We start from the raw sequence: 25,124 nt of genomic DNA, 5'->3' as shown, positions 1-25,124 counted from the left end.
ACAAAATGGAAATTCCTGTCTGAACTACATTCCCTTTGGTGGGGAATGACATCCTCAGTCACCTGACTGATTGGTGTAAGCAAACAGGTCACGTAACAGTTTGAAAACCAGGAAACTGAGACTTCCAGCTTTGGTCGTTATCTGCTACCTGGGAAACAACGCAGATTCTCTGTTGTGTAAGCTGTACCAGAGGGAGGGAGAAAGACTCAAGCACTTGACTGACAGGCTGACTGATGGGAATGTTTTGAGTCTTGAAGGTTTTAGAGGAAGAGACACAGCCCAGCTGCTGATTGAACACGTCTCATGAGAAGCTTGAACAGCTTAGGCTTTTGTTTGTGTTTTGGAGTTTTGCTGGTATTCAGTTGTCTCTCAAGTTAACCAAAAGAGCACTATCTCTTTACCTCGCAGCTATTTTGAGTCTCTTTTATTAACATTGCTGTTTGACAGCCTGCTCCAGGGCCTTTCACACCCAATTAACAAAATATGCGGTTAAGAGCTCCATCACTGTCAGAGGTTTGGGGGGGGACTGGAAAAAACTAAAAGCAAACATATCATGGTTACATCACAATGCAAAAACAGAACTTGCATAAGAACGTGTTTTTTCTTGTTTTAATTAGTAACAGACTTTTTTTTCCTGGGTTGACAAAATCAGGAACACTTTGGTCCAAAATGCTTTTATAAAAACGCCGCCATTGATCCTAAAGTGCTTGGTTTTCCTTGAGCCGGGGCCTGGCGAGAGCAGCCCTCCCCACGCCCGCTTTCACCTGCCGAGCAGCTTCTTCAGGCAGGCGGTGATGCCCTCCCCGCTCTGCCAGGGCACCGCGGCGGCCTGGAAGACGCCCGGCTGGTTGCGCTGCATCTCGCAGATGAGCCGGTGCATGGGGTAGTCCCGGCGGGGGAAGGCCGTGTCGCCCTTGCCCAGCACCGCCGAGGGGCAGAAGTCGTTGGCTCCGTCGCCCACGTAGAAGACCCTCTCGAAGGGCCGGCCGCCGCGCTCCTCTGCCCGCCGCGCCAGGTACTCGCGCACGATCTTGCGCTTGCACATGTTGGCGGGGCAGCGGGGGCAGGAGTGGGAGTGGTAGGGCTGCAGGACCAGGTGGCCCCGGGCGTCGAAGCTGGCTGGGTTGCTGATGATCAGGCGGAAGAGCTGGTGGGCGCCGGCCGCCCGCAGCCAGGTCTCGATGAAGTAGACGTTGGCGTCGGACACCAGGACCATCTCAAAGAGGTCCTGGTTGGACCTGAGGAACTGGAAGACGGCCGGGATGCCGGGGGAGGCGGGAATCTTCTCGATGACGGCGCGGATGGCCTCCTCGCGCACGCCCTGCTCGCCCATGTAGGCCAGCACCCGCTGCATGTACTCGTTGTAGTGGCCTTCGCGGTACGTCTCGCGCAGCCAGCCCGGCAGCGCCTGCCCGGGGGCGGCCCGCACCACCACGTCGTCGCTGTTCTCGTCCACGATGGTCTCGTCGAAGTCGAAGAAGATCAGGAAGCGCTTGGCGCCGGGACCCGCCATGTCCGCGGCCGGCTCTTCCTCTCCTGGGGCGGGAGGGGGAGGGACAAAACAGCATTTAAACACAGAGTCCCTCATGGCCGCCTGCTGCCCCTCTCCTTCCAACTGCCTCCGCCTGGTCCCGGACAGCAAGGAAACTCCGGACACAAACCGCAATCTGGTCAATCTGGCAAACTTAAGCACCAAATAGGAAGGAGAACTAGAATGATAAAAGAAAAAGAAAAACAAAACTTTTAGTAAGAATACACAGTTCGCACCTAAAACTCATCCTGCAATGCAGTGTGATTTAGACAGGAGCTATACTCTTATCCACCCTTTTTCTCACAGGCTCTTCACACTCAGGGTCACAGTGTATCTTAATTTTTGTGATTTGGTCTCATTTCCAAGCTTACTTTTTAAAAAAGCATTATCACTTATTAATGGTGATTATAAAGAACAAAGAAGAACATAGTATGAAATGAACCTGTCGATAAACTGGTATTACATGGCTTTTCTGAGCCTATGATCTCCAGGGAGACAATAAAACTCAGGAGGTGTGTTTGTGTAACTGTTGGCTGCTGGGTGTGACCAAACCCAGCTGGGCTCAGCACAGGAGCCACGAATAAATGTAGGAAGGGGGTTCTTTAAAAAAAAGCAATAAGTGCACAAACCAGGGAAACAAAGGCTTTGCAAGTCAACTGAGCCTTTTGACAGTCAAACACACCTGCCCTTTCTTGCCAGTTGAGCAGCATTCATATAAACGCTTAAGATAATTTGGCAAAACTACAGGGCAGTGTAGCATAGTGGTTAATTCTCTTAACAGGTGGGTCGCTACCCTGTCATAACAAGTCCCTGCTACAGATCTGCTGTTTTACTTCAAGTGAGTCCACTTCTGCACAGGCCCAATGAGGTGAAGTGACTCTGGTATGGAAACTACCTACTGAGAAGTCTGACTAGCAGTGTGGCTCAGGACAGCTGGAATATCTCCTGCTTAGATAGGCAGCCCAATCATACAGCCACAAGCACTCCCACACCCAGGTGGAATTCTGCAGTGCGTGCTCAAGGCATCATGGTATGATTGGGCTGGTGCATGAGCATCTGTGGCAGTCAGGCCCTAAGAGGCACAAGGATGGCTCTACCTGAGCAAGCGTCCAGTGTCTGTGATTGGTATCGCACCGCTGTACACATTACTGCTGTCTGCTCATTGTAATACAGCATGCATCATGTTCTAGAACAGGACTGCTGTGGACACAGCACCAAAGTCCAGTTCTCTCTCCCTGCCAACTAAATAATAGGACACGCCAGACCTCCCAGCTTCCTGTTGATTCCGGGGTGTAAATTTACCTCTCTGCCCCTCTGAGGTCTGGCTTTCAGTCATAACTAAATAAAGGATCCTCCAAGAGTGCTCCCTGTCAGCAAAACAGCCTTTTCATTTTCCTCTTCCAGAAATGGACAAACTATCAATCTGTGGCCCAATGTGATGCACAAGGGTACAATTAGAAAACAAACCACTCAAGTACTGTAATTAAAGATTCACCAGGTGATCTGTGAGGGACAAAGCAAAACATGACTAAACGTATGACTGAAACGAAGAGCTTTCAGTGTCAACTCAGTCGAACCTCGAGGTCCTGTTTTTTTTATCGTTCATTAAAGAGATTTCTGCTGTTTTAGGAAATAGGGAGAAGACTGTAGGAAAGCCTACATATTCCATTCAGGAAGGCCTGAAGCCCACGAAATACAGGGTCATCAAGTAATCCTCTGAATAAGACCTGAAATCAACACCCAGACTGTCCAGACTGATCCCAGTCTGTCACAATTGGCTCAATGAGAAGTCAGTGCAGACACCAGAGGTACTGCAGCACACAGCCAATGTGCGCAAATAACGGGCTGTTTGCTTCAGTGCACTTTCCTCTGAACTTCACGCCTGAGGTCAGAACAGGAAGAGCAATGCTGAGTATACACTGCAATTAAACACCATAAAACTGAATTCGTTGTGTATGCAAATGCCCCTGACGTAGTCAACAATGCGAGTCTTTCACACACAGAGGGCAGACTGAACCTACAGAGGTAACAGGTGTGCCTGTCTGCAGGTTTTTATTGCTGGTCAGGTATCCTGCAATGCCTGTTGCAGTCCAGCAGCTTGCCGGCTGAGGGACAGGAAGTTGTTCGGATTGCTCTGCAATCCCGTCCACTTCCCATCACCCTAGGGAGCACAGCTGGGAAACTGCAAAGGAAAAAATCGGCAGCAGTAGATGATGACAGGGCAGCCCCTCGCAGGAGAAAAGAGGGTCCCTGGACTTCATGTAAGTCCAGCCCACACTGGTCACTCTGTTGCTTCAGTAAAAGCTTGAGGCATCATCCATTATTCAGGGTGGGAAAAGCTTTGAATTCCACCTGAAAACAGAAATCAGTTCTACTGTGACACTGCCCTCTCTCTGGGCCACCCCACCCTCCGTTGACACAGTACTCTCAAGATCCTTCTCTGAACTACATTTCCCAGAAACCTGTGGGGGGGGAATGACCTGCCATCCTTTCATCTGTCCAAGTGGTGTAAGACAACAGTCACATGACCGCTTCTAAACCAGGAACTGGAGGCGTCTAGCACTGGTTTTTATTGCTTTCTGGGGATGCAAGCTGCACCAGAGGTACAGAAGCATCTGACTGACCGACAAACAAGAACTTTGTGAGTCTTGAGGGTTTCAGAGAAAACGACTTTGCTAAGCAGCTGGTAAAGAGCTTTGCTGCCCAGCTACTGGTAGGGAGGGACTGAACACATTGAATGAGAAGCTCAAAGCTTTTCAAATATGTTACTGGAGATAGCAGTTTTCTTTTGTCTCTCGTTGTAAATAGAAGAGCACTATTTCTTTAGATCATTGCTGTTTCGAGTGTCTATTTTTCCTTGACCTACCTATCAACTATCCTAATTGACATTCCACTCCAGGGTGTGTCACTTTCACCCCATGTACTGTAAAATAATAAACTTACTAGAAAGAAACACAAGGTAAAATAATAAGCAAACGTAAAACAAAATATATTGAAGATAGAACTTCATTTAAATAGAAACAGAACATTGTTTAAATATCCATATTGTCCCAGTATCCTTCTTCTATAGGGTAGTTAGTGAATAAAAGAAGAAATGCAGGTTAAATAAGTATTAATTACAGTCTGTTCCTATACCAGCCTGAATACAAGTTAAATAATAACACAGCCCCACTGATTAAAGAATATTGAGCAACAACTTCTGTCTTCAACAGTTTGCTGGGAACAACAGGCACAAGCTTATCAGAGAAAGGCGTTTTTAAACAAACGAACTCACACAAAACACAGAAACTGATATTTACAACAGATGCTAACCCTCTCCCACTAAAGTCCTAATATTGGACCAGTCCAAGGCACCTGAATGTGGAGAGACATCTTACTGGGACGGACGGGTCTGCTTTCGGAAAACGTCTAATCCTCCAACCTCTGAAGTGACACTGAAGAGAAGACAATCCTAACAATGCAGCCGAACAAACAGGAGTGACAATCTCCGCTCGCAGATCGAACAGGCGCTCTGGTCTATTTCCAGTGACTCCTGTACTGTTCCTCACTGTCCATCTTTTGTATATTAAATTGTCACATCTTACGGAGGTTTCCAGCCTGACAGCCACATGGTCTCTGCTTAAAGTATTTAGGTACTGTATGTAACTAAATAACTGCCTGCACTGTGCACACAGCTCAGTTACCACTCCGTCTTCCATTTCAGCCCGAGAAGACGTCCTGTTCTTGGGCAAGGGGCACTAATGAATGGGCACTTAAATACTCCTCACACACGACATCTTCAATAAAGGTAAGGATTTCAGACTTTTAATTTGGTTATTTCATGCAATATATTATGACAAATTCTTACAAATGTAAAACATTTTGAATATACATATTTGACTAAATATGACAACTGACTACAACTGAAATAGTGGTAACTGGAGATCATTTTGGTACCTACTTGACCTGCTGCTGGCCCTCTACAGCCTCAATGCAGATTGAATCAGCTGCTCTTTCAATGATTTTCTTTCTGACAGGATAAGCGGATCGGTTCTCTGCGAGTTTCCAGACGGACCGAGTTTCGCGGGACAGCGGCATGTTCTTGCTTTCAACCCAGACACAGGCGCGCAGGCGATTGCCCTGCAGGGGGCGCTCTCTTCTCCGCCAACCTCAGTTCAGTGTTAAAAAGATCGCTAAATCTAAATGTCATGATGTTCTGCCACCGTATCCCACCCCACACGGCCAGAACTGAAAGTATAACATGACAGACAGCTCGTCTCTGCTAGCCAAAAGAACTAAGAGCTGTTCACTGCCTTGTTAAGTTAAGGGGGCGCGCACACGCAGGGGGTGAGCTCTGTCGTTGTGGAAGTTAGGCGTGCTGTTGGCATGAGCCTGATTCTACCTTTCCATGCATACAGCGTGAATGTATGCAGGGTCTTGGGATGAAATAGCGCCATTAACAAGGCAATCTCCAGGGAGACAGCAGGCAGCAGGAGAGCTTTCTCCCTGACAGCGTTAGAATAATGTGGCTATGCCGTGGCAAGACGCAGGTTAACAACAGCAGAGTTCACATCTTTTACCGAAAAGAAATTAGGAATGCGCTTCGCTGGCTGTCAAAACGCCAGGGGTCAGATGATGAAATCTGTATCGGCATCAAAGTGCAATAAATGAACAGTGTCTGAGGATTTATTTATAAAGTTACGTTTCCATGCGCAATATCTCAACTTTTTTTTTTTTGGGGGGGGGGGGGGGTGTTGGTTATTATTAATTAATTTAAATAAATACCACCAACTGACCGTTTCGCTGGGGTATTCCGCAATTGTATTGGCGTTTCTTATCCACTGTGCCAGCGGTCCCGCTAATCTGTAGGACATACAAGAAAAAAATAACAAGTCGTCAAATTATAAAAATAACAGCGTTTAGTGCACATCCCAGCGAGTTACAAAACATTAAACGTGAGGTAGTGTCGCAACCAAGACCGTAGAAAGTATGTGGAAGAGATATATATACACCCACGGAGCTGGACGTATTATGTTCAAGGGCACACTACTGTATCACTGCGGTGAACTCACACAGAGCCCGGGACGTGTCCCCTGTCCTCTGTGAACTGTCCTCTTCCGCGACACCTGGACTTCAGTTCAAGGACAATCTGGACGAGCATTACATACCCTTCAGGGTAATGACACTTATTTGTTTTTAATTAACACCGGGCAAAATTACTGTCCTGCGTTCGGACTTCAGGCTGTTTACAGCACGTCTCTGCATTTGGTCAACAAGTTTATTTTTAGTCGCCTGCCTGCATTTTCCCCCGTTCACACCCAGTGCCCACGTTAACAGACAGCAAAACGAAAGGAGGGTAAAGAAGAAAAAATAGATGTTACACAATAATTACCGGCTCTCCGAAGGCGCTGGGCAAAGTGCATTCCGGGCAGCTGCAGTATTAACACAGCGGAGCAGGCTCAGGGCTGGAGGGCTGCCAGAAACTCAGAATCGCCGTGCATGCTCCGGCTTCTTCGCCGTCCGATGCCAGTCTCGGTCCCCTTCATCAGTGTGTCCCCCCGGGTCGCCCAGCGGCAGCGCTGACACCCATTCCTGTGATTCGGGTAATTTTCCGCTCGGATCAGCGCCTCTCTGCCCATTTAAAGGGCTGCCAAGCCAGGACAAGACATCCTTGTGACGTCACTTGCCGGCATCCAATGGAGACCGCCCCTTTGCGGAGATTAAAGGGACCCGGGCGGCGAGCGGGGGCTCCCCGGCGGGGAGGCGCTCGGGCCGCCCGTGGGAGACCGAGGCGAGACGCCGGAGCGCCACGGCTGCATTCGGGAGAACAGAAGAAAGTTGACGGGGAAGAGCGGAGACCCCGCAGGGAGGTGGGTTTTGCGATGGCAGCTGCAAAAGGAAAGTTTCGCGTACGTGTAAAACAACGAGGCTCCTGCACACGAGTCTATCTGCTGTAACAAGACCGTCGGTCCGGCACAGAAATGAAAGCGGTGCTATCGCAAAAGGAGGGCGCTCTCTCCATCCTGGCTGCCCGTGTGCTGAACAGCGATAAGGCGCAGAGACGACAGCCACACGCTGCTGCTTACGACCCGACCCTGACGAAGTCAGCTCGCAGTGCCACCGAACAATTATCAGGCAAAGCAGAATCCAAGCAGGTGTGTTTTTAGTCCTAAATGCACACTGTGTTTTACACAAAACGAGGGGGGCCTGAGGGGTCGCGGTGCTCACTTCAGTTCCTGGGGGGCTCTCTGTGTGGAGTTCATGGGTTCTCCTCATGTTTGCGTGGGTTTCCTCTAGGGCCTCCAGCTTCCTCCCCAAAACATAGTGGCAGGTTAATCGGCTCCTGGAAACATTGGCCCTGGTGTGTGTCCGTGTGTGTGTGTCCGTGTCCTGTCCAGACCTACCCCACCTTGCACCCCCTGCGTGCCAGGACAGGCTCCGGCTCTGCACTGGAGGAGTGGGTGGAAGCTGTGGGCTTGTGGAAGCAGCTCCCCAGCTAGATTTGTAAAGGGATCCTCTCAGCTGAGGGAGCCGAGGGGCAGACTCCTCCTTCCTGTGGCCTTTCTTCCTCTCCTGCGTTCATTCTTCCCACCTCCTGCACTAGGGCTCAGCAGCTGCAGGTGATGCAGTCCCTCGTCACGCCAGGACGCTTCTTCAGCCAGGGCGGTGTTCATCTGCTGCCGGCTCGAACACCTGGGGGGGAGATTTGCAGACCCATTAACTAGGATACGAGATGGACTCAGCGGTGGTTTACAGTGATTTACGGGAGGAGCCCATGACGCAGAGACCACTGGCGCTGCACCTGCACCACGTGACACTGTGGCACTTGGGCCGGCAGCTGTGTTTCTGTGTCGCAGCCCCTGGTCCTGCCGGGGCGCAGGGCTGGTCCACTGGCTCCCAGACGCCTCTAATTAACGGCCACGCCCTGCTATTTAAAGCCCTGGCTGCATGAGGCTGTGGAAGGAGGCTGGGCAGCCGGCCTGCGCTGCGAACGCACTGCAGATATCTGTGCATCCAACACAGAGGCCCTGCCAACACCCAGGCAGGAGGGCCAAGCTCGCTTCATGCAGGGGGGATCCAGGGTCTCTGCTGCCGGTTCTTAAGACTTGGTTTTACGCCACTTTCATATCCTACCGCTACCCCCACAACCCCTTCCACCCATGAAGTGCCCCAGAACTGCCCCGCTCAGGCGCCCTGGCTGGCTTCCCTCACGCGGCTCTGACAGAGCCTGCTTGTGGCACTTCAGATAATGAGCTGTGACACCTAGCAGAACTCAGAACTGTGTGCACACAAATGGGCCCAGACTTGTCAGATTTCCAACTAGTTCACCTAAAGCTGATGACCTTTTTATCCTTTGTGCTGTGGAAGCCATACGATTGTCATCTCTGTGAAAATGAACCATAACGTTTTCAGCATAGGGAGCCTCTGCTTACACAGCCCACGGGAAGTTGGAGTACGGAGCTTGCAGAGGAGTCATCATGAAGGCATGAAGAGAATCCAGCCCAGTGTCCTGTTCCCGACTGTGCATTACCGTCACACAACAGAATGTCTGTCTCTATTTCACAGTGACAAAGGATCTTGCCAGCAGTAAAACCTATCTAAGCATAGACCACAGCAGTGATCCTCCTTGACAATACTGCACGCTCACAGGCTCATGGGAATTCACAGGGGCCACTGTTGGGCAGCCTCCCATACCTGTGAAATACAGTCTGAGCTCACTAACCACTCAGCCCAGACTCAGGGCAGCAAACCTGGGGCTTGGGACTCAACCTGCCTTCAGAAACACCGCCTGTGCTCCCTGCCCCCACTCAGGAGAAGATACCTCATATCGCCTTTTGGAAATTTTCATTGACCAATCAGATCATAGTTTTCTAGGGAGAATGTATGAATGGATCTGCCCCTGCATGAGGTTACTCCAGTTTAGGAATCAAATGGTGCCAAGTTGCTATTTGAATGGAAAACTGCTACAAGTAAAACTGGAAAAGGCATGTGTTAATTACTCCTCTAGAAGAATGTAGCAGGTTCTTTCACAAAACCAGTTTAAGAGTTTAAAGTCGTGTTTTTTTTATTCTTGTTATTTTTAACCACTTTTCAGAAACCACCATAGGAATAATTGAATATTAAACCAATGCAATTGTATTCAGAAGGGAAGGAACTGATGAGACAGCAAGTACTGAGCTTGTGCTGCGTCTAGGTCACCTGTCCGAATGGGCTTCTGAGCAGCCCAGCATGTTGCAACAACACGTTGTTTTACGAGACATCAAGTACATGCTGTGCAGCTACTGGGACACTGGGAGGGGATCAAGGCACTGCTCTCACCTGATACCCCAGAGCATTTTCCCTCTGAACACTCTCTTACCAGGAACCCTGCCCATTTCATTCTGGGCGGATCCCTTACACAAGTCGGACATTTCACAAAGCAGAGGGCTGCACGTCCCGGACATGCTCTGTGAGAATATACATCGCACTTCTCATGGCAGGTGGGTCCCGAGGGGCTCCTGCTGTAAATCCTGCTGACCACAGTGCAGGAGGAATCCTGGAGTTTGGACTATATATAGAAATCAAGACTGTTACTCAACAGCCGATGCCTGCAGGCCATCTCCACAGCTCTTAGTTAATGAACTGAGGTGAACGGGTTCAGTTGACAACAACGAGGAGACTAATGAGCAGCAGATCAGGCCTTCTTTTGACTGATACAGAAATGCTGGTTTTTATTCTCTAGATTAATAGCAAGAAAAATGACAAAACAGTTTTCCTGTGCACAGTATAATAGGTGTGACACAGCTGTTTAACAACTGGACTAATTGATGTAATTGTACCCAACTGCAGGTCTTCTGGCCTGAAACATCTGAGATCCCTGTACAGCCTGTAGATGCGACAGACGGAACCATGTGCATTTGTTCCATTTTTAAAGCTTCTCAGAATACAAAACAGTAAATAAAATGATTCTGTTACAGAAGCAAAGAACGAATGGATTACTGTTTGATATCCTGATCTTGGTGAGAAAAGACGTGTTTTAAAACCTAGTGTGAGAAGGCACTATGTTCAGAGAAAATGACTACATTTCCCAGAAAGCTGGGGGGGGGGGGGGAGATGACCGGCCATCCTCAGTCACATGACACTTGGTGGATGTTTAAAAGCCAGGAAGCTGAGGCTTCCAGTATCAATCAACATCTGCTATTTGGAGACAAGCAACACCATTGTTCAGAGAGGTAACTAGAGACATCAAGTGAGAAACTAAAAGAGAGCTAAGGCTTTTGTTGTGTGATTTTGGCTAATTGGTTCCCCTTACAGTATAAATAAAAGAGCCTTACAGCTGTTTTTCTGTGTACATTTTACCTAGACCTGCCTCTCAGTGTTGATGTATATGGCATCCTACTCCAGGGTGCATCATATAGTGACAGTGGGATGAAAAGGGCATCCAAGTTATCACTGTGAAGGAGACTTTGTTCTTGATCGATTTTTCTAGTTAAAAGATTAAATTAAAACAGATACCTGGCAATTAGTAACCAGGATCTGACTAGTAAGTGTGATAGTTCAGCTACTAAAACAGCTCTTGTGCAGTTTACTTTGAGTTGTTGTGAGCAGGCTTTTAAAGATTCTAATCAACCTGAATGAAACCCACACTAAGCTATACTTATAACAAATTTGTTACAGAGAAGAAAATACTAGCAGTGGAGTACGAACCAGCTTCACAGCAACAGGAGAATCCTCTGGACAGGGAAGCTTGCAGTTTCAGGGTCACTATTGTGCTGGAGGCAGAGAGGAAATCAGGATGTCTGTGACCATCATCATCTGAGCCACTCAGGAGGTGCCAGATCTTCTCCTTGTGAGAAACAATAGTCACACCTTCAGTCACTGACCGGTGTGAGAAAACGGTGCAATACTTAGGACCGCTGGTGTCATCAAAGCACAGGAAGGCTATAAGGAACTAGGCTAGTGAAGGTCCAACCGTTGATAGAACACAAGATTAACACTAGACCTTAGGAGTGCCTGCCCACTATGATTGTGTGGATCCAATCTACAAGCAGCAAGTTAGTGTTGCTGCTTCAGAGATCGGGAGTCATGGGCACCTTCTGTGTGGAGTTTGAATGTTCTTCTCGCAATCTTGTGTGGTTTTTTTTTTGGTGCTGTGGTTCCCTCCCAGATTCCAAAGGCATCCTGGTCAGGCCGATCAGTCTGAAGTTCCCTGTGTGCCTGTATGTGTGTGTGAGCCATATGATGGACTGGCATTCTGTCCAGATTGCAAGCCCATCTTGCCCCCTTTGTTGCTGGGCAGGCTTTAGGTTCTGATGCTTACCAGAAATAATCCACTGCCAATGACTGGATGAACTTCTACTGAGGAACTCCTGTAGGGCAGTGAAAGAGCACTGGGTGCTGGACTGAAGCTAGAAAAGGCTCTTGTACAGAAACTGAGGAGGCTGATCAGGATAAGTAAAGTTTTGCCACTGATTTGTTTCCGATTACGCTTTGTGTTGAAAGCTGTAGTTATCCATGTATCCATGATCAGAATCTACTTCTTCCTGGAGAGAATTATGGCAATCCAGAGCCCATCCCAGAGTAGAAGGCGGGAGTACACCCAGGATGGGATACACACTCACACCCAGAAGCAATTTAGAAATGTCAGTTAATCTAGCCAGCATGCGTCTGGGAGGTGGGAAGTAACCAGCGTACCTGGAGAGATCAAGCAAAGAGAGATGCAAACTCACACAGGATGTTCCCCAACCTGGAGTCGAAGGCAGGACCCAAGAGCTGGAAGGCAACAGCACTAAACCACCATGCTGCCCTACAATAATTACAGGACAAGGAGTCTTTTTGTGAATAATTGACTCTTAACAATTTGTGGTTGTGGTTTATAAAAGCACATCCACATTCATAATACTGTCTGCAGTATCGGACAGTGGTCTTCAGCAAACAGGCAGGGTGCATGAGGGGGGCCTGTCTGCCTGCTGTCCAACGCACAGTCTGCAGTCTGTGTACTGAAAGCTTCTGTTTAAATTCCGTTCATCCTTGTTTACACTGCTTCTGAATTCTTCAAGTTTGCAGTGTAAACAGTTATTTTCTTTCCATTTAACGGTTTATTGAAATGGTTTATTTCCACAAGCATATGGATTAATATTTGCTGTTCTATTTAAGAGACATGCAAAACATTATATTATTGAATTGCACTCTCAGAAAAGCTTGTTTTTTCTGAATTGAATTGGCATCAAGAAAAGCTGGACCGCAGGGCACCATGGGAAAAGCTGGTCTCTACTATGGGAAGGCAGTTCTAGAAAGTTAGGAAGTTGCATGTTGCAGTGATTTGTTCTCCAGTGGAATATTTTATGCATATTTACACTTCACCAACAAAGACCATAGCTAGCGTCGTGAAACAGGAAGCATTTGTACATCTGAGCACCTAAAACGACTTGGTTGCCACAGCTGCAGCGAGAGCAGAGTCCTCAGTCAGCCTGTTGGCTCCCAGCAGAACAAGTCTCTTGCTCCATCTGCACCTCCGACCATACACAGTTCAGACTGTTCGGAAACGTCAGGGGACACGACTCCCACATTTGCACTTCAATATTTCATCAGTGTGTGGTTTTCTTGTTTTATTACACAAATAAATGCATCGATATAAATGGGACGCCCTGTATTTTGTTCTGTTTCATATGCATGGACAGAACGACACACACCTGAAGTTCTAAAACAGCTGTATGTCTCAACAGTTCCTTCGATATCCTCCAGGTGTCCCTGTAGTCACTCTTAACCCAGCATTACGTTATCAGCACAGGTGCCGAGATTAATTATACAATCAGGAACTAAATACGAGGAGTTCAAAAGTGCAAATAAATACATTGATGTATGAACTACACTGAAGCATTTCAGTGAATGACAGCAACAATAATCCACCTGGTGTCACGGACATGGGTGGAAGTATCTTACAGTATTAGTAGTGCATAACCTGCAATTCATCATTGGAACACACTCAAAACAGAACAAAAGACGGAAATTCAAAACCACAAAAACACAGAAAAGGAAAAACTGACACTAGTGAGACAGTTCTGTGGGAAGAAAAAACGGCAGAAATGTTGGGATGCAGATGAGCCAAAATCTATGATTTTGATCACACAGGCGCCAGTACAAAAACTCAACTATCCCAAGACAGGAGCACTTCTCAACACGAACTGTAATAAGCAGCAGGTCAATTCCTACAGCTAGTCAACGGGTTTCTGCACAGTACCAGCAGATACTGAGGAAGGAGGACTCCACATCCCACCGATCTGCACAAAAGATAAAACACTGATCAGATCGCCTCGCAGTGTGTCTGTAGTTACAGAGCAATCTAAAGATATTACAAATTGCTAAGCTTTGCACACTTCGTATTACAAGGATAATGACCTGTGAACTGACATATTCTACCCACACCAGTTGATCAGTCCTCTGAATAACTCCTCAGTGATGCCGGACATAGTGATAAGAAAGATCACTTTATTGACCCTATACAATTTCTTGTATTAGGAATTTGTCATTTCGCATACCCCAGCTTGCTCTCCATGAGACACAGACAGGTAGAGAAGCTGGGGGTCAGAGCAGGATTCCTCTGCCTGGCGCAGGATTTAAACCGGCAGCCTTCCAGCCACAGGCGCAGATCCTGAGCCACAGAGCCAGCGCTCTGGCCCTCAGACAACGCCAGTTACACGATCAAGGCACATAACGACATACTGAATGTGTCAGTGAGCCTCGGAGGATATTTGGCCCGCTCACATTATCATCCTTGAGAATATCAGATGGGTAAAGCATTTCCCAAAAGCTGAGAATCTTCTTGCAAATGTGGAATAAAAAGAGAAATTCTACAAGTAAAAAAAATGAATTTTAAGATGATATGAGACATGGAATCAAATTCGAAGGCTCTGTTGTCCTCATACAGCTGCCTTTTGTGTATGTGGCATGAACAACATCATGTGGCACTAGGAATTTTGCTGCACAATACCTTTCCAAAAACAGCAGATTTTTTTATCACGCCTTTTGAAAAGAACATTTCCTCCAACGCACTGCTGGAGGATGTAAGAGGTTTGGAGTCTCACCTCTCCGATTCCAATACACGGCCAAAATGTTCAATCGAATACAGTGGTTTGAGAGTTGTCCACAAAACAAAATAGAACTGAGGAGTTAATAAATACACACACCGCCCTGCCACGACAGATGCACAGAACAAGATCCAGACCATGTTAAAACCTTCAGTGAAGCTGCTGGAAAACGGACTGCAAACCCAGACCAATTGAAAAAGAAAACCCATTTCAACCAGCCAGAACCTCGACCAAACGTGTGCAGTTTGGATCCTTTCTTCTTGGATTTGATCAGGAATGTTAATCCAGAGCAGACAAACAGGAGCTCTGAGAAACCAGCGGGATGAAGGATGTCGAAATTCCAGTGCTTCCTCATTTCAGCAGGTTTTCACACAACAACATCAATCCATGACACAGCAGGTAAACCAATGATAAGGAGTCAAATTATAATGCACTGCAGGATCTCCTTCACTGAACTGTGACCTTTGCATACTTCTCGAGATCTCTTATTTTCGGTCTTACATTGTTTTAATATACGCTACTATATTTAAAGCATCTGAAGCTTACTTTCTGACTTCAGTATTTTTCATCTCTTCAAACAAAAATGGCTCTGTTCACACATATATTGTATATACTGTACATGTCTGTGTCAAGCCTGTGGCATTGTCTGTGATACTAATGATAAGCACGGATGTTAATCTACATGGTTATGCATGTAAAAGTAGAAATTAAATGACTAATTGAGATGATTAAGGTACTGCAATGGCATGATTATTTAATAGGTGGCTTTAGGAGAGGCAGTACTGACCTCCAGGTGCTGTAGGACTGAAATACAGGTTAGATAATTAGTCAAGAAAAATGTCAAACAACTATATTACTTTCTCACAGCGTTCAAAACAGGCTGGGCCACAATAGCCTTACACAAAAAAAAGAAACACGTTATATGAAATAAGATGGAGAAACGTACATTTCTGGATAGCAGGGGGGTTAAAATCACGTTCAAGTTCAACACAGCAGGAGCCACGTCTCACAATTTCACACAAAAATACCGCACTGGTCACCAAAACCCTTTGTAGGTTTTTGAAAACAAGCAAAGAACGACAATACACAAGGAGGTGAGAATTATGGCTACTTCTTTTACTTTGAAAGTTAGCATAAGGTCTGTTAACGTACATTATCAAAAAAGGCCCAGCATTATTCCACCTCCGAAACATTATAAAGCTGCACAATGTGTACCAGATACTCACGAGAATAAAATACACAATGCTACATTGAGTGGTTAAAAATTCATAAAAAGTAGTTTGCTTTTTAAACAATCTTTAAAGAATAAAGATCTTTCTTTTTTAACTAGCAATGATTTAGTAGAAAGTGCATTCTAAATAACAAGGAAAGGAAAATCAACCGTACTTGAAGAGGGGCGCACAGTGTGAGTGGGGACCCCTCCCTGAGCCCTCCCACACAATAACGCAGTAACACTAATGCAGGAGGCGAAGGGTGTGGGGTACGGGCCGGGTGACACCCCGCAGGAACCCCTTGATAACAGACTGAGGGCGAACAACAGCCCAGCACAATGCTCTGGAGTCTGCAGAAATGCAAATCATCAATTTTATGATCGCAGAACATGGTGGAGACACGTTAAAAGAAATGTGGGCAATGACTTCACATCTGGTTTAAAAATGTAGAAATGACCAAGGCAAAACCTGCTTTTTGAAAACAATATTCCCACTCCAGAACCCATCATTCTCCCAGATCACCAACATGCCAGAATTCCCACCCTTCTCCAGGGAATAATATAAAGCTTTCTTGCTTTGCTTTCCCATTTCCAAGTTTAACATACACAGCATTAAAGTGCAGAAGGTCAATATCAAAGGAGTTAAACCTTTTGAGTATTTTTAAGCAGTGAAGGACGAAGAATCGCTCACAGTTTTGTTTTGTCCAGATACCCGTCCAGCTGCTGCTAACCTTGGCAGGAAACAGCCCCCCCCCCCAGGATGCAAGATGTGAAAAACACCTTCTTGTCACTTTGCCATTCTTGCCTGCACTGCTGCCCCGAGCCCGACTGACACGCTGACGTTCGCTTTGCCAACAAGGTCTAGAAAGTGGAGTCCAGGTGTTGGGCATACTGTTAAAGCTGGGGCATCCTTAAGAGTTACCCCAGAAAAGTTTTAAAATCAAGACTCTGAGAATAAGCTTACTTTGATACCCCTTGCAAATGAACACGTCTCAACAAGTGTAAAAGACCTCTCTCAGTTCTAAAGGATAGCAACAGTTAGGTCACAAAAATGCATCCTAAATCACACACAGCAAACAAGCTTTCAACCAAATGTGCAAGGGTTTTTTCCACACACAAGGGAAAGGCAGGATCCCATTTCTTGCTTATACAGCTCTTAGCAAATCGTTCCAGAAGTGACTCAAATGTACAGCTTAGACCAGACTGGCTGGAACCCTCAGACGAGCCCTACAGCTCATTTTGCAGACGCACGCACACTTGCTCACTGGCAGGCACGCACACACAGTCGTCTATCTACACTCCCAGAGTCCTCCGACAGCTCTGGGGCTCTAGCTGAAGTGGAGAGAAATAAACAAGACAGGCCAACAAACTCAGACCCCTCAGCACCTTCGGCACAACTGCAATCCAGCCTCAAAAACAGCCACTTGCTGAGCTCTCCAGGGCACCAGGTTCAAGAGGGCTTGGGTGACAGTGAGAACCGGCAAAGCACAAGGAAACAGCTACAAATTCCAGGTTTGGACCAAAAACTTGAGTCCATCTGAAGAGACAGATGTCTTCATGAACTGCAAGGACAGAACAGCCCCTCCAGCTCTGACTGCAAGAGTTCAGGCCGGTGCTGAGACAGAGTCTGGGCAAGGAAACGCTGTTATTACCCTCCAGAGAGAAACCAGCAGCGTACACACAGAATATTTTTTAGAAGAAATTTTTGTGGCAAAAAGCTGGAGCTCACATGAAGAGCAGAGTCCAGGCACACAGAAGCAGTTTTGTCTGCTTTTCTTTCTAGAAGACTATGATGCCTCATAAAACTAGTGTTTTGAGTCCTTCTGCTCAGGAGCACTTAGGAGAGAGACCATGAGGCACAATTTTATAAAGCTGCTTGTGGGATTAGGGGTTAATTAAGATAGTGACAAGCAAATGGGCAAACTGGACTGAATGGGCTCAAGGCTGTTGTGCGACGCACTGCTAGCTGTGACTAAGGTCTGCACAGTGAATACTCCCTTCCCTCCACAGACAATAGAACAGTACACTTCCTCTTGAACCTTGAACCCAATCCCTGTGCAAGCCACATAGCCCAAAACTCAATCCAGTTTAGAAGTTTGTGTACAGCTACAGCTCCTATTGGAAAGTACAACAGGGCTCCACTTATTTTTACATCTTTCAGTAACGGTCCAAACACATGAATTGGACATACAGTCATTGCAGCAGGTGGTCCAGAGGTGTCCTTCACAAGAGGCCAGAGAGTTCTTTTGTTCAACGAGGAGGGAAAAATAGCTCAAGTTACATTCTTGTAACTCTATAAGCTAAGAACACAACAGCTAATGAATTACAGACTGGCAGAAGGAGGGACCCCAGGAGAGAAACTGCATCTTCGTTAGCCTGAGTGCGAGAGCTCAGCACCTCACACACTCATGGCTGATTATCATGCAGCTTAACTGAACATCTTCTCTCACACAAGACGTGCCCGATCAACCCTGGACATTCAGGGTTTGAAATCCTTGTCATTGTCAGAGAACCAGACAGCCATGAGCAGGCCTGGCCAAAGAAAGGCTACACCCAGCCGCACTGAAGCTGCTGAGCCTGCAGCTCCACATTCCTCAGCGAAGGAGTTCAAGTGTACTGTGGAGCCAGTCAGCAGCGACAAACAAGCTGTGTTTCTACTCTGACCAGGTGCTCTCTACAGCGCGAGTGAGAAGCCAGAGGCTGTGCCGTGCTGAGGGAGGGCACGCTGCGCTCTCAGCGAGGCTCTCCCAGTGTATCGTCCTGCACCACCCTTCAGCTCGTGTTTAAGATCAAGAACATATCGCCTGTTACTAATGTGCAGCAGAAACCCAGTAACCTACAACTCAAAAACACAAGCCACAAAAACAAAAAGCTCCACATACACAACCTGTAATAAAACTCAGATCTATTCTGAGAGCATGAAGTCAGTTTCACTAAATGTGAACTCTGCGCAGAGCTTATTTGCATTCATCCCAAAGGAAGAGCACACCTCTCTGTAGTGCACAGCCTCTAACACCCGATCGCTGGAGAGCCAAAAACGACAACTACTGTCCACGACATAAGTCGGGCATTTAGACAGATACCGTTGAATTTAACTGCTAAACACAAATAAATGAAATCAATTTAGCAAAGCAATGAGCAATGAAAATTATTATGCACAAAAATTATTTTCAAGAATTGTATGGTGTCCCCCTGCTTGTAACTTTTAGCGATTTCCCTGGACTGCTTGCTTAGCTCACCAGCTCCTCCCAGATAACAAGTCTGGGTCTCACACCCTCTTACACAAAGGGCACCCACCAGAGAAGACCTTGAACTGCTATATACACACACACTATGTAACTAAATACCCCCACATCTTCAACGGCAGAAACTGCAACGGTGTCATTTAAAGAATCAACAACCGTGTAACACAAAGAACATCATGAGGCCAAGTACAGAGAAAGAAAGTCAGCTGAAGAGCATTTTAGCCGATGAGCTCCTGTTAAGCAGAGGAACGCCCACGATCCCCGACGACCTCACACACTCATGCCGCAGGCACACACGCAGACGAGGAAGAGCACTTCTGGAGCGAGGAACTTGTTCAGCAGCCTTCGGTCCTGCCCGCCAAGGCCGGGGTACGACAGTACTTCAGCAGCAAATCCACCCTTGCACATTCCTGGCCAAACTGGGGCAAAAGACCCATAACAGCATGAAAACGGACACCCGTCCCTCTGCTGGTGTCTCCCCCTCACGCCCAGCGGGTCTCTGGGACCCAGGACCGGGACAGAAGCACGCCAACAACTCACAGCGTGGGGCGGGAAACACACCTTCCCTCAACAGCAGCTGCACGCGCAGGATTGTTAATTAACAGACCCAGGCCTTCCACTCTTCTTCGAACTAGGGGCTTTGCAAACAAAACAAGGACCCTTGCCAGGCTGTCACCTGGTTTGAGTGAACAATGTTTAGTGTAACTCTTTCTACTAAAGAACATAGAAGCACACAAGTGGGTTTGCCATGACAGACCACTTTCAGGCCCGTAAACTGCCTGCTTCCAGACTTCTGCGCTCAGAAGTTAAAAGAGCAACATATTCTTCTGGTGGGGTTAGCTTGAAAATGTCTTCAAGACACCACTGGAGGAGCTCACATGGGCTCATCTTCCAACTTGTATGCGTTACAGTGATCCAGCAGCGAGACCTTAACTGTATCAGCCTTTATAAGGAGAAAGGCCTTCATCCAGGGAAGCAGAAAGCTACCTGCACTGCTGATGTGACCCGAGACGACATTCACTGACCTTTTAGCTATGGATCCACCATTACCTTAGACTCCATAAAAATAAAAGCTACCAAAAGAAAAACTCTGGGTGACAAACAGACACAGCTTGGGAAGCCCAGGGCCTGCGGAAGGTTTGCAGTACTTATGGAGATATGAATATTCATATTCATAGAGCAAATCAGAGACTGTAATGAAGGTAACTGCCAATTAAAGAAGAAATGGACACTATTAGTTTGAAAGATCAAATATTGAGTCAGGGTCTGATCTCCATCCTTAGCCGGCATGCTCAATACCTCTTTACCAGGGATTTCTGGTTTATATTCCACCTCTGATCTTAATTACTTAATTGAACGAATTATCTGGAACACGTTGGACCACCACCTTCTCTCAGCACATGTAGAACCGGCAGGGCCCAGGGTCTGGTTCCGCAGGGCCAACTCTCCTGGGCCTACAGGTGTGGACAACCCATCACCTGATGAAGACCTGGGAAAGGAGGGATCTACGGCTAATTAAGCGTATAATTTGCTCCAGCAATCAAGAACAAAGGTGAAACAGCCCAGAAGCACCGAGACCTGGCCAAGAACCCCCCGGCCGTCAGCTGTGAGAGCGGGAGCCAGCGGGCACAGGGACAGGCAGGGTGACATGTCAACCTCTGAAATCACATTTTATAGAAAAAAAAAAAGATTATAATTTGATTTTCTTAAATCTGTCATACTACATAGGACCAGCTACACAGGAAAAAAAAATTACACCGCGCCATAAAATAAATTTCACTTTAAAAATAATGCTAGTAAATATGTCTATGCAAAAAAAATCTCTAAAAGAGTTTTGTAGGAAAAGAGAGTGCGGTAGATAACTAGATACATCAAATACATTGTTTTCCTCATGTTGTTCCGTTCAACAAAGCGCAGCTAGAACTGGGGACTGTCGTCTTAGCTGGTCTCCAAATTCTTTTTTTGCACATTTTTATAATTTGTTTTTTTTTACAAAAAGCTTTGTTATGATACACAGTGATAAACGTAATGCTCAAGTCCAGTCACACATTCTGAGGAGCTTTTTATACTGGTAAACAGGTCCTAACAAGTCAAGGGTCCTCCAGAAACAGGCTGTGCCAGGAAATTAAAAAAGCATACCTCATCTGGAAAGAATATCACAAAAATTGGTCTCCGAGAAAAAAAAAACTGACATATTGCTGGCACGAGTTGATATGGGTGTGTTCTTGTCAAAGAGTCAAATTTTTAGGTGTTTAATGCTGTTTATTGTTCTGGACCAGAGGCAGTTGTGAGGAAAGGGCAGAAACTCATCAGAAGTCTTCTGCACCGGTGTGTTTAATGCTAGTAATCACCTTCCGTAACAAACCTGCCAGCGTGAGCCTGAAAATGTGCGTGCATATCTGCCCCAGTGAACCAATCAGAATGGCACAAGAACCACTCGATCCAATCGCACACTGACCAGGGAATCGGCAATACTGTTTCACCACAGTATAGTGACTGAGAACATTTATATTGATCATCCTTTGTTTTGTTCTGCTCATAAAACGTAATCTGAAATGTGATGCATGAGCAAGCAACTTTTATGTATCACAAGATTCAAAAACAAAAGGACATAGTAAAAGGTTTCTTTTTATTGGTGCGAAAGGGGACTAAGCTATGGAATGTCAGTCATATGCATTTCTATTTAATGTCACAAATCAGTTTCTGTTGTAGAAATGCCGTGTAAAAATGCATTACTAATTTGATATAATTAAGAAGTTGATATAGTTAGGAGCAGTTTCTGTGACTGAAAATATGTAAAAGTAGAGTAATTCTTATATTGAAAAGCCTTCTGAAATACAGAGGAAAGCTTCTGGACCGACTGTCTGCAATGACTTCTGAAGGTTCAGAGCTCTCTCTTTAAGCAGTCAGTGGCTTGTCTGTGGTTATGAAGACATACTAGTGGCTCAGAAGCAAACAGTTAGAGAGACTCCTTCTCTCCAAGAGTTAGTGCACATTCACACAAATGGAGACTTGTGGAACACGCACCTGAAGGGTCATTCAGTAACATGGCGGGGATGTATTTCATTCCAGTATTGAGTTCTAGATGCATCGCCGTGTTTAATTCCATTCTAGTATGTGAGCAGATCAGGTCAGATGAAGAGCTAGGTGTCAAGGATACCAACCTAAAAAGCAGCTCGGTTCTGATCAAGTTTCGATCTCACTGAAGCCCCATGCCAGGGTTTCCCAACAGTTTTTCAGCAGCGTCAGACAACAGCTTTCCCTCGGGGTTTCAAGGCACAAGGGAACAACCCGTGAAAACTTTTTAACTTTTAATGCACAATTCACCCACCGGTTAGCAGGCAGCAGCTGACTCACTGTGATAGGGAGCCCTCTGTCCACTCACATGCACAAGAGAACGACTCTTGTCGAACAATTCGGGTATCACGTACAGAGTAGAAACAGAACATTAATAACAGAACCTTTTTTTAAAAAGAAGGTTTTCTGTGCGAAACATTTCTTTTTCCAGTCAGAGTACACTTTGTAAAAAACAAAAGGCCAACTCAATGAATGTCAGTAACTGGGAAAACTAAGTGTACCAAATATATACAGCAGCAGAGTAAAGACATTTACCTGTTTCTTTTGCTAAATGTATAGGTTTAAGAATTCTACATTTTCTTTAAATGATTTCACTGAACATAGATATGCCCTGTGTGTGATCTGTCTGGGTTACTGTCCATCTATAATTTGTCCGCGAAGGAGTGGACAGTTTGCTGTCAGTGTACATGAAAATGTGTTTCTAAGCGAAACTGTTTTTTCTCTGGGAGGACTTCGGGAACCCACTGAGAGCGCAAACACAGCCTGATAAAACAATCACAGCTACTGTATCTCTCCTGTAACAGTTTGTGTTGCACAGAATACTGAGAACTTTTGTTATACTAAGAAAGATCTTTTGAAAAATCAGTGTTAGGTTTTGCATTAGTGTTCTATGCTATGGTGGTGAGATTTTGTCAAATACAATCATGATGATCTTAAATGCTGTGCTACAACACAAATAAACTAACTTCCTTCACATCCAGCCTCCTACTTAATTGACCTGGGTCACGTTCCCAAATTCCCCAAAACAACGTATATACGGCCATATATGCAGGCACACACACGTGCATTCTCGCACACGCACACAGACAGAAATGTGTGGGGACTCACGCGTGGTTACTGTTACGGAAGGGTTTTGAAATTAATTCACAGACATAGCTATTTGTATATAAAAAATTCAGACAAGGATGAGGTTGTGGGAAACAATAGAATCTGATTAAAAAAATTCACTGTAGAATATGGTAACGCGGGTGTGTGTGTTGGTGCGTGTGTGCAGTACGCTTGTATACAGAACCCGCTGTGTGGAAAAACGGCCAGCGAGTGTCTCAGACCCCTGCCTCTTCCCAGCGCCAGGGGCCGCTTTTAAGTGCTTCACTACGGGCCGCCAGTCCAACGCTCACGGGCTCGAGAGACCAGACCCACCGGTTCAACCAAAATGAAAACCTCAGCAGCACGAGGAGGAGGGCCAGGCAGGACTCGCGCCGCTCGCTGTCGGGAAGACCTTTCCAGCTCGGCCGGAGACCCGAGCCGTCGCATCCCAGGAGCGAGAAACAGGCCCACGGTTTCTTTTCTGGATACAAAGGCTTTCACACACCAACACACCCACTTTCTCTTTTTAAAGAGACGCCCAGTTCTGTATGCTCTAGGATCCCGGGTCTGTCTGGCGGAGCCTGGCGGGAGCTCAGTGGTGGTGCGGGGCGCCCGAGTTCTTGTCGGCCAGGTGCCGCAGGTAGCTGTCCTCGCCGTGGCCCCTGTGGTTGAGCTGCGGCTCGCTCTTGAAGAGCGCGGGGGGCGGCGGCAGGTGGGAGACGGGGGGCACCGGGAGGTGGTGGTGGGGATGGTGGGGATGGTGGGGGTGGTGGGGGTGCAGGTGCAGGTGGGAGAAGGGGTGGCCCAGGGGCCGAGGGGGCGGCGCGCTGACGGGGCTGAGCCCCAGGGGGGCGCCGGCGGGGGGGCTGGTGGGCGACGGGGAGGACGCGGGCGGGGGGACCGGGGGCGGGGCCTGGGCGGCGGCGCCGGACGAGGAGGAGGTGAGGGGGAGGGGCAGGGCGGGGGGCACGTTGACGGGACTGGTGACCCGGAAGCACTTCTCCTTGTGAGCCTTGAGCATGTTGGAGAAGCGGAAGCGCTGGCCGCACACCTCGCAGGGGTACGGCTTCTCCCCGGTGTGCGTGCGGCGGTGCCTCTTCATGTTGGGCCGGCTGGTGAAGCTCTTCCCGCAGATCTCGCAGATGAAGGGCTTCTCTCCTGGGCCGGGCGAGAAAACACAGGGTCTGATCGCATACAAATCCAAGAAGGATGCTGGGTTCATCCACAGCAAGGGCCTGAACCAGAGAGTTACACTACTGAGTGTGCTGAACTAGAAGCAGCCTGCTATCTGATGCTGCACCTGATTGCCCCACAGCCCAGTCACACAGCCTGGCTGGCACTGGTAACAATCTGCAATCACAGTGTTTCCACGGGACAACTATAACAATGAGCCTCCAAGACTCAAAGAAGAGCTACTGTATGACTGAAAGCTCAAACAATCTCTTTAGATATGTTTTGTCATTCAGGTCTTACAGCATTAAACACTGATTTTCAAAAAACCTTCATAATGGGAAAAACCAGGGTTTAATTGAACTTTCCAAAGGGCATACACAAGACTGATATAAAAATGGCAGGCAGGCGATATCAACATCTGCAGGTCTCATGGCACAAAATTTTCACTCGGTTCCCAAGGTAACCTTGTCCAAGCAGTCGCAAGTACTGATGAATCTGGAAGCTCCTAACCCCACTCCGGAGCACAGCTCAGAAATCACCAGCTATCAGGACGAGTGCTCTTAAGTAAGTCGAAAACAAGTCCACGCACTGCAACTGATCTGTGCTCCCTGAGCGGTCCCAGCCTGAACAGGGGAGATGTGTATTTGTATTTTCTCTTCCTGCACTCTGAATTGCTCAGCAGTTCTTCCTCCAGGACACGGTTTCTATTTCTGGCTGAGGTGTCTGAACAGCTGTAATGAATGGGAACAGAACTG

General features: G+C 47.0%; 2 protein-coding genes and 1 long non-coding RNA gene across 8 annotated transcripts in view; 1 reads left to right on the top strand and 2 right to left on the bottom strand.

Annotated features, from left to right (window-relative positions):
- Positions 1–409: 409 nt before the first annotated feature.
- Positions 410–6,829, bottom strand: phospho1 (phosphoethanolamine/phosphocholine phosphatase 1). Its single transcript, XM_088623112.1, has 4 exons — positions 6,583–6,829; positions 6,307–6,373; positions 4,886–4,965; positions 410–1,709 (listed from the first exon to the last, which is right to left on the bottom strand). Exons 1-4 carry the CDS (start codon positions 6,669–6,671, stop codon positions 761–763), a joined length of 1,185 nt encoding a protein of 394 aa, XP_088479238.1. The 5' UTR covers positions 6,672–6,829; the 3' UTR covers positions 410–760.
- Positions 6,830–6,892: 63 nt separating this feature from the next.
- Positions 6,893–10,477, top strand: LOC148638507 (uncharacterized). 2 transcript variants are annotated; one of them, XR_015931004.1, is made up of 2 exons: positions 6,893–7,665; positions 8,929–10,477. It is a non-coding gene; the product is annotated as an uncharacterized LOC148638507 (long non-coding RNA). The 2 variants fall into 2 exon arrangements; XR_015931003.1 differs by having other exon boundaries at positions 8,115–10,477.
- Positions 10,478–15,672: 5,195 nt separating this feature from the next.
- Positions 15,673–25,124, bottom strand: part of znf652 (zinc finger protein 652) — a 47,774-nt gene continuing 38,322 nt past the window's right edge. For all 5 annotated transcript variants that reach the window (XM_088623109.1, XM_088623108.1, XM_088623110.1 and 2 more), the window contains exon 6: positions 15,673–24,354. In XM_088623109.1, coding sequence (XP_088479235.1) covers positions 23,789–24,354 — 566 coding nt within the window. In that variant the 3' untranslated portion in view covers positions 15,673–23,788. The remainder of the gene's footprint in view (positions 24,355–25,124) is intronic.

Source organism: Lepisosteus platostomus, chromosome 28 (assembly GCF_059453375.1).
Source record: "Lepisosteus platostomus isolate fLepPlt1 chromosome 28, fLepPlt1.hap1, whole genome shotgun sequence".
NCBI classification, from domain to species: domain Eukaryota; kingdom Metazoa; phylum Chordata; class Actinopteri; order Semionotiformes; family Lepisosteidae; genus Lepisosteus; species Lepisosteus platostomus.
Note: the sequence above shows the minus strand (reverse complement) of the source record. Positions and strands in the feature narration are given on the sequence as shown.

Coding starts and splice junctions, on each gene's coding strand:
- phospho1 (XM_088623112.1), bottom strand. CDS start 6,671: ATGCTCGTCCAGATTGTCCTTGAACTGAAGTCCAGGTGTCGCGGAAGA. Junction 6,374..6,582: donor GGACACGTCCCGGGCTCTGT/GTGAGTTCACCG, acceptor TATGTCCTACAG/ATTAGCGGGACCGCTGGCAC. Junction 4,966..6,306: donor CGGAATACCCCAGCGAAACG/GTCAGTTGGTGG, acceptor TCTTCTCTTCAG/TGTCACTTCAGAGGTTGGAG.